This window comes from Platalea leucorodia, assembly GCF_965183815.1.
Source record: "Platalea leucorodia genome assembly, chromosome: 2".
NCBI classification, from domain to species: Eukaryota; Metazoa; Chordata; class Aves; order Pelecaniformes; family Threskiornithidae; genus Platalea; species Platalea leucorodia.
Genome location: NC_138824.1, coordinates 130,729,591 through 130,743,933, shown reverse-complemented (window position 1 = coordinate 130,743,933; position 14,343 = coordinate 130,729,591). Strand labels below are relative to the sequence as shown.

The following is a 14,343-nucleotide window of genomic DNA, read 5'->3' as shown; positions in this document are numbered from 1 at the left end:
TTGAGGTTTATTCTCGTTTCATGCAAAAAAAAAAAACAAAAAACACCAAACCCACCACTGCAGCTTGTGTCGCTTTGTAAAATTGTCGATACTCCTAAACTAAAGGAATGAAGGTAAGAAAGATGAGGAAATAAAGTGGATTTTAAAATAAATGGATTTCAAATAAAATGTTCAGGGCTGCTGAAGTTTTTCTCTACAAGCAGGGAAGGAAACAGTCAGTGTAGCCTCTAATGTGAGACTGGAGATTGTCCAGAGCATGTATTTACTGAAATTACTGCCTTATCTCGGGGAAGGGTTACATTTTTTAGTGTATGTGTTAGAACAAGAAAAACATCACCCCTGACCCTACCCCCTGCCTTTTTGAGAGTCAAAATTCTCTTTGTAAACACAATGTAGCCTTCCCCAGGACACGGGGTTAGGAACCCACAGAGGAACAGAAGGCATCCCAGCCTGTCGCAGGCAAGTGTAACGCGTGCAGCAAACTCAATTCTTGATAACAGAAAAAAAAAAAAAAAAAAAGGCTCTTTCCATACACTGAGTGTATCATCAATAGAAACAGGCCAAATCCTCAGCTTCATCCATCTTTTCACTTGATCCACTTTCTTTGCCAGCATAAAAAGAGTACTTTTCACACTCCAGCTTGTAGCAGAACAGCCCCAGCACTTCTGAAGGTGTCCTCTTTCTGTTGGGAAGGGAGGGGATGGAAACACAACCGAGATTGGCAAAGCATGGCTCTGAGCCCGGTAGCATGAGTTGTTAGGGTAGTGCTTCATAGCAGGTTGTGCTTCTTCCCTTGATCTACCTGGTGTGATGATTTAGACCCTGCAAGACGAAAAGGGGCTGTCAGCTGCCTGACACTTTTCGGGGCAATGGCTGCATCATGTTAAGGACGTAAAGGAAGATTCTGCGATAGGACATTTGCTGGCAGCCAAGGTTGAAAAATCCTCCTTAGGGGCAGGGAGGTAGTGCAGTAGGTGAGGGTGGAAGAGCCCCTCTGAAGGCAAGAGAGGTCTCAGCACAAGATGTCTGCTGGCTCAGCTCTAGCCTGTCTTCATGTCCAACTGTGCCCACGTATGGTTGTTACTGAGTCCAAAAGAAGTGAACATGCTGAGACTAAGATACTCTTACGCCTTCTCCTTTGTCTCCTTCCCAGTAAGTTCCATGCCCTTGTTTCATACAGGGAGCTTACAGCAGACACTGTCAAACCAGTGCCCTGACATCTTGAAGCACTGGAATAATTCAAGTCTCCAGAAAGAAGAAAGGCTACATTGTGCACATCAGAGCCAAAAACTTTGCACAAGATAGTCTTATGTCCTGAGAATGCTATGCCTGACCCAGTTCTGACATGCGATGAAAAGCACCAGTTCTCAGAGCATGGAAAAAGACCAAGTCTCAGGACCATGAGGTCCCTGTACCTCTACAGCAGCCTCAGCCAGGTGCTACAGTGTGCTTACAAGGTGGAAGAGGCCAAATGTACGATGAGTTCATAGGTAGCCATCATGATAGCTGTGTTTGGGATCTGGCGGATCAAGTGAGCCAGGAGCCCTCGGTATAAAGCCAAGGGTCCCTCTTCACGGACCACAAGCTGCAGAGTCTGTATAAAGGAACGGTATCGTGACCCTTCTTCTCGCAACCGTGTCCGAATGACCTCTGGAGAGACAAAAAAGGGAAGTGCTGTTGGTAGATTGATCCTACAGGCATGGCATCTCCCACCGAGGGGAAGAGAAGCAAGGAGGGTGGACCCACTCACCATGTGGATATGCAATGCATGAAGCACATGTTTTGGAGACAGCAGCAGCTCCCATTAGTCCAAAGAAATCATGGCTGTTCGGTGAAAGTGTGAGTGGTGGGGAAAGGGAACGATGGCCGTTTCTCAGCTGCTGTTTCAGAGCTTCATAGATGACAAAGTGTATGATGGTCTCTGACACTCCAGCATAGGAGGCAGTGACACCACGGTAGAATCCACGAAGGCCTTCGGTGCGGTACACGCGCATGGCACATTGGAGAGCGTTGCTGGCCATCTCCCCCTTCACCCTGTGAAGAGGAGGGTGGGTTAGAACGGCATCCGGCTCCACTGACCTAAAATGCTGTTGTGAACACAACGGTATGACTCTTCCCCAGCATGCCTTGAAGACCTATGTCCTGATGGCAGGTCACAGACCCCTACCCAACCCCACCCCCAAACCAGTCCTGATTTGACGGGGAGCGGCTCTGCATCGCTAGCCTGCCTTACCTGGCTTCCAGCTGCATCCTGGTTTTCACTAACCAGATCGGGTTGGTGAGCGTGGCAGAGGTAATGCCTGGAGAACAGAAGAGGAAGACAGCCATAAGCACCAGGATCACGCTGACAGTTTGTGAGGAGGTGCTGATCTATCAGCTCTCTGAATTCCGCTTGGCAAGCTGCAAGCATTTGCAATTTGAGAATGACCTTGAGCTCCCTTGGGAGAAGAGACATTTAGGGCAGACTGATTCTCCTCCTCCCCCATTCCAGCCTTTGTCTGGTGGGAATTAGCTCCTCTGCCTCCAACATAACCCTGCTACAGGCTCTCGTGTTACAAAGAGGCAGGAAACAACGGGCTAAACTTGTAAGAGTGGAAGATTTTGTTAGAAAACTGGGATATATCAAGAGAAATGATTCTGTGAGTGGTCTAAATTACACACTGTCTCCTCCCTCTCACAGCTGAATGGAGCTCTTTTCCTGATAGCAGCTGAAGGGGTAAAGACTAGATCCATGACTTGAAGACATGAGCCAAAGAAGAACAAAGAGTGAGAACATATTTTGGTTACCCAAGGAACTCACTGCTCCAGGTGTGCAGAGAGAAAACTTTTCAGAAGAGAGTGGGACTGATGGGAGCAGCAATGGGGAAGGAATGAAACCTGTTTACAACTACAGACAGAAGGACCCCTTGGCTCTGATTTGAGACAGAAGAGGCTCACCTGCACAGGCTGCTGACAGCATGTGTACTTTCTTGGACTCCGGTACAAGCACAGCATTGAGCCTCTCCTTAACACCAGAATAGGCGGCAAAATATATAGCCCTGGTTGGAAAGAAATACAGAAGAGGTTACAGGTCACCTATGAGGGGCAGAGACAGCACTGCTATGGCATCTCACTCCAGCTTTTCTTACTCCCAGCACAGGTTTGTCTAATGTGACATCAGATACCATTTATACTAGGCCCACAGCGATCATCTGATCTTACAACTATGATCAGGAGGTCCAGAAAATGTCTGTGTCAAGGGGTCCTGTGGCACAATAAGCACAAGGCCCAAACCGCTTTCAGGATGTGGAGCAATAGCTGTCATGAAGGCCCTTTCAAAAGTGCACAGCATACGCTATCCTCAGGAAGCAGTACTCACCGGGAAGGAGCAACCCCAACAAGGTTTGGGCCCAGACCTCGGAACAGGGATCGCACGCCTTCCTGCTCAAGGATCGCCCTACAGATGGAAATTAACAGAGAAATCAGGAGAATAACTAAGCTGGGGGCTCTCTTGTTCCTCCTCCTTCTTCGTTCTTCAGTACTTCTTGTAGCATCCTCTCCTCACCTTCTTTTTCTGCCCTACTCTCATTTTCTCTCCAACCACTTCTCCTCTCTCCTTCAGTCCTTTCTTCCTGTTCTTGCTGACACCATCACTCTGGGCCTGATCAAACCACTGGCTGAGAAATTTCTCAAAGTCCCAAAAGCTGCCTTGCAGACTCAGAGTTCAAAGCACAGATCGACTGTGAGAAGCAGATGTACCTGTGCTCTGAGGAAACTTCCTACCACACTTGCAGTTTCCAGAGCCTAAGCTCAAATGCTACTTCCATCTCCCTCTCCCCTTCTCTCTCCACCTGATGGCCAAACCTTCACCTCCCTGGTGTGACCATGCATGCTGCCCTACCCTACTCACCTCAGCAACTTGAGCACGCCAGGAGACGGTGGGGTGGGGTTCATCAGCCTCATGCTCATCCCCGGCAGCTGTATCTCTGAGAGGCACAGAGGCCGCAGTGTCAGTTGGGATGACTGCAGACGCGTCTTCACCACTTCCAGGGGACAGGTGAGGATGGCTCCAGCTGTGCCACCGCATCTAGGGAATAACAAGGGTGTAACAGCACATGTAAGAACGACCCCTGTGCAGGAACAGGGCAATAATTCTGACCCTGCTCGTCCACAACCTCTCCCCTCTAGGAGAGGAGGTTAGGTCCCCCAGCCTGCGTCAAAAATGACCTCCTGCTCCGACACTGATTAACGTAATAACGGCTTGGCTTGGGACATCTCCTGGCAGCCTCACTCTGAAACCTTACTCGGTATTTGAGACAAACAGTCCCAAGTCCATAGGGACTCAGCAGTCCCTCAGCTCAAAGCTGCTGATCTTTGCATTCAGAAGTTCCCAGAGCAAACATTTCTGCTGCCCAACCTCCCTGCAATGCCTTCTGCTGAGCTCACCAGGCACCGTGCCTCACACCTCCCCACAGCAGCATTGGCTCGGAGAGGGGCAGCACAAAACTCTCCCGCCCCTCAGCCTGCCCGTGTCCTCAACCCATAACCCGTTCAGCCCCGCATCTGCAAGGCCCTGTCAGCAGGAGCTGTATTTTCTGCCAACAGCCAGGCTCACCCCCAGACTGACTTGCTTAACGAAAGCGGACCCTGACCTTCAAGCAGACAGAAGCTATTTTTGGAACTCGTGAACCGTCACCATCCATCACTCTAGACACACCTCAGTAATGCTGGAAGGACACACATCCCCTTTTCCCCTTTCTGTCACCCAGGGACAAGTCAGAACCAGAGAACTGATGCGTTCGGTTCTCAGCTTCTGCCCCTTCAGATCCTTTGACTGACAACTTTGTTCTTCTAGAGGATGCTCAGTGCCTGAAAGACTGTTTTGAGATGAATTTGCATGGAACAGCCATGCAAGAGGCTTCGACGAACAGATGTTCATATCTGTTACAGCCAAACTCGCTTTGTTTCACAAGAGATGGAGGCTTTAAAAAAAGCTCACTCTGCTCCAAAGAAAGAAAAGCCAGCCAAAGAACTACAAGATATCAGGGAAGAATCAAGTACATCAACAGAATTACATATGACGGTACAGAACAGCGAACGGCTGGAGTTCTGAAGAGTTATTTTGGAAAAGTCTATACAGCTACAGCGCACACATACATTGCTCTCCCAGCCTTTGCTCCTAGGGCTTCATTTATTATTGCCTGCAGGTTAGGGCAAAAAAAAAAAAAAGGAAAAGAGGCCTGGATGCCTATTGCAATGAAGTCCAAGAGTTGAAGATCTTGCAGCTAGGAGGTTATGCAGCTAATGACGCTAGCAACTAGTTATGCTACTCCATCACACTCACGCTGCTTTGTCAAGCCCTCTGCAGATCGACGCAGTGGTGATGACTTGCAGAGCGGCTGATCAGCAGCAATTTCCCTCAGGAGCTACGGTGAGTGATGGGAGTCTGGGATCAGGTGGAACATGACCAAAGAGCCGAGCTCAGGCTCAGAAAACAGCACAAAGCAAAGCAGTAAACATCTTGGCTCAGGTTCTCTGGGTGAGCAAGCTGATCAAGCACGGACACCAAGACAGCCTATGCAACGGTCCAGGAGTCGCATGAGGCAGGGCCTCCTTTTACAAAAGCCATGTTGATTCTTCCCACGTAGACCATATTCCTTCAGGGGTCCAACAGTCCTGTTCTTTACCATAGTTTCTACTAATTCGCCTGATACAGGCTCCAGACTTACAGACCTGTTGTTTTCTTGACCAAAAGTGTAGTTTCAAGTTCAGGAGAAGACTGAGTACAGCGGTGACAGATCAAGATGTCTAAGAAGTCTGAATAGAGCAGTTTCAACTTCTTACCTACACACCGAGCAAACACTACAACAGGACAACATTTAGAGAAGCAAGTCCTCGGTATCCTAAAGATTTTTCTCTCGAACAGTGCATAAGGAGGCACAACTTTATGTAATGTTTTCATAATATTTCTTCAAGAAGTCCCTACCTGAGCATGGTCAGGATGTGAAATTGAACCCACACCTCCAGTATATATAAAAGTTTCCTGAGTTCAAGTTCCTCAAGCTACTGATACGTATATATAGTAGAGCACAATTTTAAAAGCAATAATAAGAGTTAAAGAAATTGTTACTCCTTAGCATGGTGGTCATTTAATCAGCAGTAAGAGTCCAAGGTAAAGGGGGACCTCTGAGCCACTATGGGTCAATGGTGAGACTAAGGAGGATTTTTCAGGGAGCAAAGATGACTGACTAAACAAAGCTAAGGAAATAAGGTGTACCAGTTTTTCAAAACTAGAAGAAATCTCAACTATGATGTCTTATCATTCACTGCACAATGATACAGCTGCTCACAAAGTATGAAAGGCATAGGTCTCCAAAATTCTTCTGTTTCAGGAGAAATGGAAAATGATGTACTCTCGTCACAAAGAGATGAACTGTTTTTCAGTCCAATACTAATGAAGGTGAAATTGAACAAAATCTAGTCAGAACGAACATTTTAAGATCAGCAGGCACAAAAAACCCATGGCCACGGATACTAAAAATAGCTGATTCAGGAGACTTAATACCTACAGATTTTAATGCTTAAGAAATGTGAGGGGACTGGGGAAATACGCTAGCCTAGAAGAGTTCTAATGTCTACCAGGACTAAAAAAAAGTGTATTTGTAATAATTTATGCTGCTAAGGTTATACGACCCGAGATTCATGCCAGAAGAGAATTATGGAATCAGATCACTATAGACTCAAGACACTTTGTACTAATCAATGTTGGTGGGGGAGGCTATATTGGTTTGTGGGGTTTTTTAATGGTACTTACCAAATAAAAACTGGATTCACAAAAGCAACTACAAAGATGTAACATACTTCAGCTTTGCAGAAAGTGAGCTTGACATCTCACAAAAACACACTTAGAGCCTTAGCGCTCTGACTACAGCATAGACGGGTTAAAATCAGACCACAAAATCTCAAAAAGAAGAAAAAAAATGAATCAGCCCCACTCTTTCCCTGGCTTGAAACCAGTTGTCAGAAAAAAATCAAACAGCAGTAGTCAGCAAGAGCCTAGGAAAATCACTTCTAGACTAGACCTAACAATTTTCAGTTTTTCCATCAACAGACAGGAGGTAACATTTTACTTTGGTAAAATCCATGGGTGACAAAGACTGTCACAGTACTGACCGAGGCTGCTAATTGAAGAAGGCAGGTAATTTTACCTTAGAAAACAGTCCTTGCCTCTAGATTTTGCTTTCACATTTTAAAAAGAAAACTGGGAAGTTTGAGGTGACAGAAAAAAGAGGATTAGTTGAGAGAAATAAAAAAACCCCACTGTTAATATTTTTTCAATGATCTGAAAAGGGTATGAGAACGTGCACAGAGGTGACAAGGTTTACTGGTAATTCACATTTTAGCCCTTACTTAGGCTAGCCAAAATTTGAGGTGGCTTGAAGATCTTCATTTCAGAATAGCAATGCTAGGTCAGACAAATCTGCAGTTAAACCAGGATTCTGCTTAGGGAACAGGCAAATACAGATCACCTATGGAAGAGCAGGAGAAATACTCATCTCCAGAACACTCTCCCAGCTTCCCGCAATTTTCAGCTCAGGGATTTCCTCAGCCAGAAATGTTGCATTGCATTTAATAGCCTTCAACACATTCTTTTTCATTAATCTTTTTAAAATGCTTTCTGGACACAGAAAAAGCTTTTACCCTCTAATATCCTGTGGCCAGGAGTCCCACAGTTTAACTGCACACTGTGTTAAGAGCTATGTTCTTGCATTAGTTTTGAACAAACCTCTCACAAGTTTCATGTGATGGTCCCCAGTTCTCGTACTAGAAGATAAAGCGAACAACTGTTCCTTCACCAATGAGATCTGTTTCATTAGGTAAAACAGTAATATAAACTACGTACTGCAGCAACAACCTGAACTTCTTATTCATCTTATTCATCTCGTGGGTTTTAATTAATTGTAATTCAAGGATTATTGTTCAGCAGGTGAGGACAGGACACAGACTTACAAAGCTCCCACTAGCGACGCTCCTGTCACTAGCCAAACTCTTATAGTTTTTCAGGAACCAAAGTGGAAAGTAAGGATGAGGAAAAGCTAAGAAATATGAAAAAATACATTAAGAAAGGCTAAGATGCAGTGACTACATAGTTCAAAGGATAAATTAATAAAAGAGAACATATACAAAATAACAGCGGGAAGACAGCGGGTAAGTACATATAAGCAAAGATCAACATAGCCCAACAACTGCATTAGCTGCAGAAAACCGGGAATTTACTAACTAAAAGCAATTAAACGATGTGCAGATGCTATACCACGGACCTCACTGTCACGGGGACTCCAACAGGCTGCTGGAATTTGGAAAGGGATTAGGTGGCTGTTCAGGCAAGAGAGTTCTGCAGTTACTCAGCAAAGTCTGGAGGACCACAAGATCTTCTGCTTTAGGACATCACGAACTTAGAGCTCATTGTTTTTTGAGACTTAAATGATAAATGTTTCTTAAAGAGAGGAAGGGTGAAATGCCGTGCAAGAAGGGCACGCTGCGAATTCAGAGGCACTGCTGGGATCCACGCTCCAAACGCCCGACTCACCAGAATCAGCCGCGCTGTTTAAAACCAGAGAAGACATGCAGGAATCTCCGCCACGCGATGACGGAGGGTTGGCTGCCCTCCCAAAGACAAGGATGCTCCGGCACTGGCTCCGCTGAAGGGGCCTGGCGGTGCCTCTCGTTCCCCGCTCAGCACCCCGCTCCCCTTGCCCCCCGTCCCCAGGCTGGATGAAACGCCAGGCGAAGGCCCCCGTGACTCCCGGGCAGGCTCCCCTTCTTCCCAAACTGCAGAGCCATACGTTCACCCCGCCGGTGCCCTACCAACGCGCCTACATTTGAACCCGGCACAGCGAAGAACGGGCGGGTGAGGATTAGGGGGCAAGGCGGCGTCTGGCATGGGGGAAGGCAGGGTCTCCTCTCCCCCGGCTCCCTGGCAGCCGCTGCTGGACGTGCGGCCCCGCAGCTCCCGCGCAAAGCGCGGCCGCGACCCGAGGCCCGCCCGCGGGGAGCGGTGGCGCGGGCCGCCGCCGCAGGCCTCGCTCCTCAGGGCCGGGCAGGCCACGGGCAGGACGAGCCGGGGCGGCGGCCGGAGGCAGGGAGGGAACCCCCGGCCCGGCAGCAGGCGGGAGACGAAGACGGGCCCGGAGCTCCCCGGGGAGACGGCACCGTAGCCGCGGGGCCCGGGCCCACCGGGGGGAGGAGGACGGGCCCGGCGAGGCCCCGCGCCCAGGCCAGCCCCGGTTCGCAACCAGGCCGCCTGTCCCGGGGCAGAGGCCGGCGGGGGCCACTCACCCTCCGGCGAGCAGGTGGAGCAGGGTGCTGTGCTGCGGCATGGCCCGGCGCTCTGCCCTGCCGCCCGCCCCGAGCACCCCGCGGGCCGCCGCCGGGCCCGCCCGCCGCCCCGCGCATTGGCTCCCGGCCGGCCGGAGGAGGCGCCCGGGCGGCCGCGGGGCCGGGCCCGCCGGCGGCGGCGGCGGCAGGGGCCGGGCCGCGGCGCCGCAAGCCGGGAGGGCGGCGTGGGGAGGGGACCCCGGCCCGCGGGGGCCCGGGGCCCGGCCTGTGCCGCCCCGGGGACGGTGCCTCCCTCCCCTCTGGGGCCGAACCCCGGCATCGCTCCTGCCGGGCGGGGACTCCGTGCTTTTGTGCTCTCGTTTCCCTCCTTGCAGATTTTAGGGTGCTGATTCGCACAGATCCTTCTGCCCAGCCACCCAAGATGGCCAAATAATTTCTTTGAGGTCCCACCACAGTGAAGCGATGGGTGCAAGAGCAGAGCCTAGTCGTTCCTGACTCTCATCCTTGCTCGGTGGGTCCACAGAAGCTTCCTCGGATGTTTGGTTTTATATTCAACAGGCCAACGCGTTTCAGACAAAAAAACCCTCAGAACAAATTAGGCGTGTGATTTTGAAGTTCGAAGGATCAGTATGTCAAAGATGGGGAATATTCAGGGCCAAAAGATCCCGCGGTGCTTTTGCAATTGCAAAGTTTCAGATGGTGTCAGAGTTCACCGAATATCATCTTCCTTGGAAAAAAGCAGAATGTACATCAACATCATGCCCTTGCCAAAAAGGCACACATCATATCAGCTGGTATGGCTAGAAGGATAGCCTGTAGGTCAGATGAAATAAGCTGTCAGATCGACTCTGTACCACTGTGACTTCAGCACTCACAGCGCCGAGTGACACAGGACCGAGTGTCCAGTTTGTGTACCACGCTGCTACAAAACCGGCAAATCTGGGGGAGTGAACCCACAGAGGGGAACAAAGAATGCCTTCTTTGCCTCAGTCTTTAATAGTCAGACCAGTTGTTCTTGGATTACCCAGCCTCCTGAGCTGGAAGACAAGGACGGGGAGCAGAATGAAGTCCCCATAATCCAAGGGGAAATGGTCAGCAACCTGCTGCACCATGTAGACACGCACAAGTCTATGGGGCTGGGTGGGATCCACCCAGGGGTACTGAGGGAGCTGGCGGAGGTGCTCACCAAGCCACTTCCCATCATCTGTCAGCAGTCCTGGCTCACCGGGGAGGTCCTCGTTGACTGGAGGTTAGCAAATGTGACGCCCATCTACAAGAAGGGTTGGAATGAGGATCCGGGGAACTACAGTCCTGTCAGCCTGACCTCGGTGCCAGGGGAGGTCATGGAGCAGGTCATCCTGCGTGCCATCACGCAGCACATGCGGGACAACCAGGAGATCAGGCCCAGTCAGCGTGGGTTTATGGAAGGCAGGTCCTGCTTGACCAACCTGACCTCCCTCTGTGACAAGGTGACCCGCATAGCGGATGAGGGAAAGGCTGTGGGTGTTGTCTACCTGGGCTTTAGTAAAGCTCTTGACACCATTGCCCACAGCATTCTCCTGGAGAAACCGGCTGCTCATGGCTTGGACGGCCGTATTCTTCGCTGGGTGGATGGCCGGGCCCAGAGAGTTGTGGTGAATGGAGTCAAATCCAGCTGGTGGCCAGTCACCAGTGGTGTCCCCAGGGCTCGGTACTGGGGCCAGTTCTGTTTAATATCTTTATCGATGATCTGGATGAGGGGATCGAGTGCACCCTCAGTCAGTTTGCAGGCGACACCAAGTTGGGTGGGAGCGTTGATCTGCTGGAGGGCAGGGAGGCCCTGCAGAGGGCCCTGGCCAGGCCGGGTCGATGGGCCCAGGCCAACTGTATGAGATTCAACAAGGCTCAGGGCCGGGTCCTGCCCTGGGGTCACAACAACCCCAGGCACCGCTGCAGGCGTGGGGAGGAGCGGCTGGGAGCTGCCCGGCGGGAAAGGGCCTGGGGGTGCTGGTCGACAGCCGCTGAACATGAGCCAGCAGGGTGCCCAGGTGGCCAAGGGGGCCAATGGCATCCTGGCTTGTGTCAGGAACAGCGTGGCCAGCAGGAGCAGGGCAGGGATGGTCCCCCTGTGCTGGGCACTGGTGAGGCCGCCCCTCGAATGCTGTGCTCAGCGCTGGGCCCCGCACCCCAAGGCGGCCATGGAGGGGCTGGAGCGTGGCCAGAGCAGGGCAGCGAGGCTGGGGCAGGGGCTGGAGCACAAGGCTGGGGAGGAGCGGCTGGGGGAGCTGGGGGGGCTCAGCCTGGAGAAGAGGAGGCTGAGGGGAGCCCTCATCGCTCTCTGCAACTGCCTGAAAGGAGGCTGGAGCTGGGGGGGGTTGGTCTCTTCTCCCCAGTAACAAGCGATGGGACGAGAGGAAACGGCCTCAAGCTGCGCCAGGGCAGGTTTAGATTGGATATAAGAAAAATTTGTTCACTGGAAGGGCTGTCAGGCCCTGGCCCAGGCTGCCCAGGGAAGGGGTTGAGTCCCCATCCCTGGAGGTATTTAAAAGCCGGGGAGATGTTTTGCTTAGGGACATGGTTTAGTGGTGGACTTGGTAGTGCTGGGTTTATGGTTGGGCTTGATGATCTTAAAGGTCTTTTCCAACCTAAATGATTGTGCGATTCTATGATTCTAACTCACCTGGGCCATCCCAGCAGGAGGATAGAAACAATTGTAGTGTGTAGTCTAGAGAAGAAGGAATTAAGGGAGACATGGCAACTGACCTAAAGTACATAGAAAGATACTTCAAAGAGGAGATGAATAATTACGTTATCTGTGGTGGAGACAAAAAGAACTATTAGCCCATCGGCAGTGCCTGTCACTACATGGGCAGCAAGGAGAAGACCAGTAAAAGGACCGGCCTTCTGGTCAGTCAAATGTAAAATCGACCAAAGATACCAAGAAGTTGCAAGTATTTTTCACTTGTCTTCACCGTGATGAAGATCTGCTACTACTCACTAGGTGAGTACCTTAAATAGCACCAACGACAAGTGGATAAAAAGTCATTCTAGATTTCCAAGCGCTTAGATAAAGTCAACGCTTTCAGACCAGTTAGGCTTGATGCAATTCATCCTGTGATGGCTGGAGAACTGGCTGAAGCAATGTCAGGCCCACTGGCAGTTATCTTTGAGATCTCCAGAGAATGGAGAGGTTCAGAAGACTGGAAGAGGCCAAATATATTGGCTGTTTAAAAAAAAAAAAAGGATCTGAGGAATTACTGGCCAGCTATCGTTACTTTACTGCCTCCCCCTGTGATACTGGAACAAATAAACATTAAGCAGACAACTCACATTTTCCATTTGCCAAAAAAAAAGAAATCAAGTGAAACCAATCTTTCACAGTAGACTAACAGGTCTTGTGGATAAGGAAGTAACAACAGATGTTATATATTTTGACTTCAGTAAAGATTTTTATTCTGTTTCATCTGTCAGTCTTACAAACAAGCTAGGAAACATGGGAAACTGGATCTACTGAAATCACTGTTAGGAGAGTCCGATGCTGATTAGAAAACTCTAAGATTGGTTTTCAGTGGTACGCTGCCTATCTGGAGAAAAGTATCAAGGAGTCCTGCAGAGATCTGTTCTCGGTGTGGTATTAATAGTTTCTTCAGTGATTTATACAGTGGACTAGAAAGTGTGCCTATTAAATCTGCAGACAACGCTAACCTGAGAGGGGTTGCAATATATTCGGAAGGCAAAATTAGTATTTAAATGGTCTCGATCAAAGGGAGAAATGGCCTGAAAGAGTAGAACACCATTTAATAAAAGCCTGTGCAAAGTTCTGCACGTGGAAAGAAATAATGAATTTGACAAAGTTAGGATGGGGAATAGCTAGGCAGAGACCTCCATTTTGTCGCTGGTCCCCCATCAGGCCAGGACCTTCAGCAGAGTACTGGCTACCATCAAGTTCAGACTGGCTGAAGGATGCGGAGCCTGGAATAGCCTTTTCAGGAACTGTGCAACTTGCTTTTCTCACCTCTCCAAGAGTTATCGAGGCCCCCTGATATTTCACTTCTTACTGCCAAAATATTTACACTTCGCATGCAAGGGTCCATTGACTTTGCTCCTTTTCCCGCCAACTTTAGATCAGACCCTTTGCTTTCTACCTGCAAACAGAAATATTTGTGGCTTCAGCAGGATACTTATCCACCGACAGCTATAGTTGCGGTTGTCCTGGATGCTCTGCCACCGCTGCCACTTCTGATTCCTTTAGTTGCATCACAGTCTTTTGGGACTGTAAGGGCTAAACGGGGCCATCCAACTTTTCCTTCTGTTTTCTTTGCTCTGGGTCTAAGACTTAGAAAGTCTCACTCTGCAAGGTCTCTTTGTGTACCTTCAGATGAAGGGGCACCCATGCCTCACTCTTAGGCAACGGCAAACTGTGATTGAGCCATGGAAGATCCATCACTTGGCAGTGAGAGGTTAACGGTTGGACTCGATGATCTTAAGGGTCTTTTCCAACCTTGACGATTCTATGGTTCTATGATTCTATGATCCTTTCTGAAGGCCTCCTACAGGCTGTCTTCAGACTGGTGCAAATGATACCATGACATTTTCAGTAGGTCAAAGGATCGCTTAATGTTGGAACTGGTTCAATGATGAGCACTGCTTTGCAGGAGTCTCGGTGAGCCTGAAAGCAGCCAAGAGCCAGGGAAGAGAAACCACCTTCCCAGGAGAAGAGAAAGAGGGGAAGAGAAAAGAAGAGAGGATGGACTGTTCCTCAGTGTGTCTTGTCCCTGCAGGCAGCAGCCATGACCCTGGGTACGTTCCCTGTGGGGCCTGTTCTTGCTGCTCAGACTGAAGAAGGGAGGCTGTGGGGACTTTCTTACAGAGCAGTCTTTCAGAGTCCCTGTCCCGAACCAGTAGGCCAGGCTGGACAGGTATCATAGGCTGGTGTCATGGGCATACCCCAAGACCCTCATACAAATGTTTATAAATCAAAACTGCTTCATCTTGACTTCTTCACTGCTCAGTCTCTGATGGCTTTTGGGTTTCTGGCCATGCCTT

At 49.8% G+C, this 14,343-nt stretch overlaps 1 protein-coding gene across 3 annotated transcripts; it reads right to left on the bottom strand.

Moving 5' to 3' along the window:
- Window positions 1-184: 184 nt before the first annotated feature.
- On the bottom strand, window positions 185-9,396 carry LOC309603532 (solute carrier family 25 member 36-like). 3 transcript variants are annotated; one of them, XM_082337646.1, is made up of 8 exons: window positions 9,319-9,396; window positions 3,890-4,066; window positions 3,359-3,436; window positions 2,938-3,038; window positions 2,234-2,300; window positions 1,751-2,034; window positions 1,455-1,650; window positions 185-822 (listed from the first exon to the last, which is right to left on the bottom strand). In XM_082337646.1, exons 1-8 carry the CDS (start codon window positions 9,357-9,359, stop codon window positions 816-818), a joined length of 951 nt encoding a protein of 316 aa, XP_082193772.1. In that variant the 5' UTR covers window positions 9,360-9,396; the 3' UTR covers window positions 185-815. The 3 variants fall into 3 exon arrangements, with proteins under 3 accessions (XP_082193772.1, XP_082193774.1, XP_082193773.1); XM_082337648.1 differs by lacking the exon at window positions 9,319-9,396 and adding an exon at window positions 8,570-8,770; XM_082337647.1 differs by lacking the exon at window positions 3,359-3,436.
- Window positions 9,397-14,343: the final 4,947 nt, after the last annotated feature.

What these genes read in the sequence shown, in the direction of transcription:
- LOC309603532 (XM_082337646.1), bottom strand. Translation starts at nt 9,359, where the DNA reads ATGCCGCAGCACAGCACCCTGCTCCACCTGCTCGCCGGAGG. An exon ending in GGCGTGCTCAAGTTGCTGAG is followed by an intron (nt 3,437 to 3,889) that starts GTGAGTAGGGTA and finishes TTCCATCTGTAG; the next exon opens with GGCGATCCTTGAGCAGGAAG. An exon ending in GTTGGGGTTGCTCCTTCCCG is followed by an intron (nt 3,039 to 3,358) that starts GTGAGTACTGCT and finishes CTTTCCAACCAG; the next exon opens with GGCTATATATTTTGCCGCCT.